Consider the following 5,713-nt stretch of genomic DNA (forward strand, 5'->3'; position numbering starts at 1 on the left):
ATGAAAATTGGTCTAAATCGATTTCATAAACATTTGAATAGTTATTGATGTTTCCATTTAAAATTTTCAAGTTTCGAATCACTGTATACGTTGCACTCATGTTAATTGAATGACGCTAGGAAGTACATGTCACTCGATTCAAAGTGACCAACAACAATCACCTACTTTTATGCTATGCTCCCTTAAAACTTGGATGATTTACTTTTCATCTCTAAATTACAAACACGTGACAATTAACAATTACTCCCTAATATACAATTACTCGATCTAATTGATCAACATGCCAAAATCAATATTAGTATTCGTTATTAATAATAATCGAATTCACATCTCACCCAAAAAAAAAAAAAAAAAAAATCGAATTCACATGTACTTGCTAAGAATATCGATTTGAATTTCTAATTAAAATATCCATCTATCTTGTAATATTGCGTGTCACGAGTTATAGACCCTATGACGAGCCAAATTGAGAATAAAATCAAACGATATCATGCATATTATACTTGCTAAATAAAAATTATATTATTCCAAATTCCGAGCAAAAAACACTCTTTGCATATTCACCGCTTCCTTATTATTAATAACTATCTTATACACACATTATATGATCAAACTCCTTCGGAAAATTGACAGAAGACTCAAAATCTCCTTAAGCACTTATTTAAGTACTCCACTAATTACCCCTTACTATTAAGCACACCTTAACTAGTTACCCATTTACCACTCTACTGTTACCTTAACTAAAATAATTAATCCTAATAAAAACAGAATTTACTAATTAATAAATTAATTAACCGAAGATAATTTTTTTCAAAACTTATAGCAATGACAGTACATCATCGTCTGTAACGAGAAAATCATCGGCTTCCAAGAGTGTCGGACTAGTAACGGACGGTCCAACAAACCAATCGTCACCGTCCAAATTGAAATCAAGGGTGTCGGATAAATTCTCAACCCCATCAAAACTTACCATACCCGGTAGTAAATAATCATCCCCGAATATTGGTTTAGGTAAATTATCATAACCAAAGAAATCATTCAATGCCCATGGATCTAATTCCATTTCCCCTTCTTCACCCGGTACCACTTGCTCTTCCGGGTCCGGGTTTCGTTGTTGTTGTTGTTGTTGTCGTTCTTCTTCTGGTTCCTTTTTTACGTACTGCGGTTGAAACCGTAGTACGGAAGTTGGGGAGCAAAGCGAATAACTTTCTTCTTCTTCTGGTTCGCTTTTTTGTTGTTGTTGTTGTTGTTGTTGTGGTTGTGGTTGCGGTTGCGGTTCTGGTTGGGCAAAATTGGTTAAAGCGGAGGGACCACGGAGTTTTATGGCAGCGTTGTCGTAAACCCTCGCGGCTTCCTCCGGTGTATTGTACGTACCAAGCCATAACCTTGTACGCTTTGTCGGGTCACGTATTTCCGCTGCGTATCGTCCCCACGGCCGTTGTCGGACACCACGGTATTTTACCGCACCTGTCACCGCCGGTTGTTTTCTTTTCAAATCATTACTATTATTATCAGTAATAGAAATTGTCTTACTTTTATTACTCCTCTCTAGTTTCGGTGGAGGCCGTGTCCGTGACACAGGCTCCACTTTAAAACTGATCTCATCAACCTGTCTCACAACACGACGACAACGACAGTCATTGTCATCGTCGGAATCAGTAGCGTCATCATCCACAACAGAAATTCGAACAATTTTTGGTAATCGAGTCGGATTTCGGACAATTTTTTGAATAACCCTCTTACGCTCCGTATACTCCACCATCTCCATTGCTAAAGATTTCATTTTTTTTGTTGGGTTCTCACATCAATTAAACCTTAAACCAAAAAAACAGAGGAAATTATAATTATAATGAGGCGATTAATTAATTAATTAAATTAAATTGGGGTTTTAGAAACGGATGGAATTGAATTAATTGTGGAGAAATAAGGTTGGTAGAAAAATGGGGAAGAATAAGTCCACTGGAGAGTAAAAATTGGGTTTGTTTGGAGAGAGAAACTGGAGAGAGAAAATAAAGTGGAAAATGAAGAATGTGAGATTTGAAAAAAGTGAAACTTCGTATTTTATATAGGATTTGAGTGACACATTTATTTTGCATGTTGATTTACTTTCCTAATTTTTTAATTATTTTTTCCTTTTTTTTTATTGTTTATTTAAGAAAAGTATTATCGAGGAAGTCTCGGTCCAGTAACGTCCTAACGTAGATAAAGATCCTGCGTACAATGGATTACCTATATATATACAATTAATATTTTACATTGTATTGACTATAAACTTTTATTTAACTAAAAATTTTGATCTAAAAATTTCGATCTACCGTGTTATTATTGTTATATACGTGGTATATTGTGTGACCGTATAATACATGATTTAATGTATGATCATTATGTTCATTAGTTTTCATATTTTTAATTAATTATAGGGAGGGAGGATTCGAACTTGACACCTGTTTATCATAATGTCTCCGTTTTAACCACTAGAATATTAGAGTATTATATTTTTGATATTTAGGGTACTCAAAAGTTAAAACTATATGTTTTAACAATTACAAAAATTTCAGAGAGGCGGTCTCTCAATATCTTCTTATGATGGGGTAGGAAACCCGCTGAATTTCTTTTTTTGCCTATTATATCTCTTTGACTAGGTTAGTGGGAGACGGTCTCTAATAAGACTACTAGTGACAATATTATAAAATGAATAAGAAATGGAAAATGAGAAGATATTTTGAAAACAAAAAAATTAAGTCACCGCATATAATTAGGAGACAAAACACGTGTCATTAAACAAAGGAGTTGAATACTTGCGCGCCAAGGTAGCTTTAAACATCGTAAAAAATCAAAGGGTGTTAGGATTTAGGAACAGTTAATTAGGAGATTTTAATTTATTTTTGGAGTAATTAATAGTTTTAATTAATGTTTGTTGATAAAATTAGGGGGAGATATTTGACCAAGTATAAACATAAATTTAAAGTGTTTGCTTGGAGGCCAAGCACACCCATATTTGTTTCCTAGTTTAGCGTTGAGTGTAGACAAGACTTGTTCATGAATCATTGGTTGTAGTGTAGTTGTACTACGATATGATACTCACTTGTTTTACTACCTTTTTGGGAAGATTTATAATTTATTTCTACATTTTAATCCATCTAGTTAAACAATGAAGAAAAATTCTTGGGTACACCCGGTGTACAAGATTATCGTACACCCTAACCAATGATAAATCTTTAATCATATTTCACTTAGATTTTGCTTTATTATTTACGGAAAATGTGGGTAATTTTAATATTCTTATTGGTTAGGGTGTACGATAATGTGGTGCACCGGGTGTACCTACGAATTTTTCAACAATGAATGTTTTCACATCTTTAATAAGTTTACCTTGTGACATTAATAAGTAGAGTTTTTTGTCAAAAAGTACCTAACATTTAGGCCACTTTGCGCGCAGGTAGCTAACATTAATTTTTTTGCCCAAAGGTACCTAAAGTTTATATATCCTTTGTTAACAAGTACCAACTAATGTTTTTCGTTAAAAAAAAAGTCAAAATTCCGTCTTGACCTAACAAAAACCATGTTTTTTCATTCAAATCGTATAATTGCCCTTCATTTAAGGTGAGGAAGGAGATAAGGTGGTCGGAATAGGAGATGAAGCGGAGAGAAAAAGTGGTGAAATGGGGAAGTAAATATATTAAACATGATTAGAGATGAGATAAATAGATTAAATTATATGATTATTAATAGTTTTTAATAAAGGGATTAAGGAGAGAAGCAAACAAATTCAGGTTTTCCGTCTTGTCAAGCCTTAAAGTTAAGTTTTTTTTAACAGAAATTGTCAATTGGTACTTCTTAGCAAGTGAATTATAAACTTAAGGTACCTTTGGGCAAAAAAAATAATGTTAGGTACCTCCATGCAAAGTGGCCTAAATGTTAGGTACCTTCTGACAAAAAACTCTAATAAGTAAGATGTATTGGGTGAAATATTAATTTTTTTATTGCGATATTATATTTCAAAATTGAGTAAATATGTATGGTACAACATGTGATAAAATAGATAGATGATGGTTAGTTTTCCCTTAAGAATAAGTTTCCTTAAGAATAAAATTCTTTTACTTTTCCCGCTAAAAAACTTCTACTCAATTGGTTCTGTTTTTCTGGATACTCATATCACAATATTAGATGGATTGTAAATTGTGGACCCTAATTGGTTCTGTTTTTCTGGATACTCATACCACAACATTAGATGAATTGTAAATTATGAACCCTATAAGTAGTCCACCTTTTTCTATCCCATATGTCAAAGTAAAAGTTATTAATAACCCACATTTTTGAATTAGTCCACTATTTTTACCGATTTTCGTTGTAATGTCAATACGCGTTTTTTATTAAATTATACAACTAACTTAATGGTATTATTAATGTCATAAATTAGTTGCGTGTAATGATATATCATTATTTTTAATAGTAATAAAATGGGTTATGATAAATAAAACTCAATGGTGGTTAACTTTTTTTCCACTCTTATTAATATTACATTATATTTAGTAGATTGTAACATTTAATTCAAAGTTTCAAACTACAGCCTATTTATGCAAATAATTTAATTGAAAATGTCTCTTTATAAAATAAATCTAAAAAATGTCGTCCTTTAGCACGGAAACTACACTAGTATATTTATTATGTCAATAAATACGAGATTAAAGATTCGGTTTAAGTCACAATCATTAGTACTAGAGTTTCAAAAGAATACGAAAGAATGATCTCTTGCACTTGGTAAAAAGACAATATTTCAATATTTCTCAGGTTTTTGTGTGAAATATAATGTTCTTATTGTATAATGATCTTACAAAGATAATTCAATAGTGTTGAGGGTTAAACATGTAGCCTCTTTTACAAGAGACTAATCTATATATAATGATAAAAAGACAAACTAACTATCTATTCTCACGCCACATCAACGTTTTCCATTATTTACACAACCTATCTCCACATCACCAAGTCATTTATTAGTAAAAAAATAAAAAACATTTAAAAAAATAAAGCATTATATAACACCATTAAACTCTTGTTTTAGAAAAAAAAAAGTAAATGTTTAAATAATTTATAGCATTAAATACAAACTAAAACACCGTAAATACTAAAATTTATCTTTTTAACTTTAAAGTAAATTAAACGATTTAAACAACGATTAAACATCAAAATAAATTCCAAATTTTAATATTAAGAATTTATTGTAAAATAAGCTACTCCGCAAAAAACAAATACATTATATCACTACAATTTTACTACGTTTGTAAATGTTATCATCTCTTACTAGCTTAGGACCCGTGTAAAGTAACACGAGCACATAAATTGAACAAATAAATAAGATTTTAATATTTTATTGTTACAACGGCATATTAATTTAGTTGTGAAATATTATGTTGTATAATTGTACTAATTAATTTCAATGAATTGGTTACCTATAAAAAGAGTAGTTTGAAAATAAAATATCATATTTTTTTCATGTAACATACTTCAGATATTATATAGCGTGGTAAAGTAAAATATCATGATACAAGGATAACATAGAGAGAACTAAGTATACTCCTCTAAAGTCATATTATCCTATAAAATAACAAAAAATATTTTGCAACGAAAAGAACAATTTAATGGAAAAAAAATCACGGCCTACAAAAAGTGGTGCTCGTGTGAAACTGACATGGTTAATGATGAAAATAATGAA

The 5,713-nt window shown here is 30.8% G+C and overlaps 1 protein-coding gene across 1 annotated transcript; it reads right to left on the reverse strand.

The window, feature by feature from the left end:
• Positions 1 to 507: 507 nt before the first annotated feature.
• LOC141596634 (ethylene-responsive transcription factor CRF4-like) lies at positions 508 to 2,036 on the reverse strand. The gene has a single exon (XM_074416839.1). It carries the CDS (start codon positions 1,781 to 1,783, stop codon positions 818 to 820), a length of 966 nt encoding a protein of 321 aa, XP_074272940.1. The 5' UTR covers positions 1,784 to 2,036; the 3' UTR covers positions 508 to 817.
• Positions 2,037 to 5,713: the final 3,677 nt, after the last annotated feature.

The sequence above is a fragment of the Silene latifolia genome, chromosome 8 (genome assembly GCF_048544455.1).
Source record: "Silene latifolia isolate original U9 population chromosome 8, ASM4854445v1, whole genome shotgun sequence".
NCBI classification, from domain to species: Eukaryota; Viridiplantae; Streptophyta; class Magnoliopsida; order Caryophyllales; family Caryophyllaceae; genus Silene; species Silene latifolia.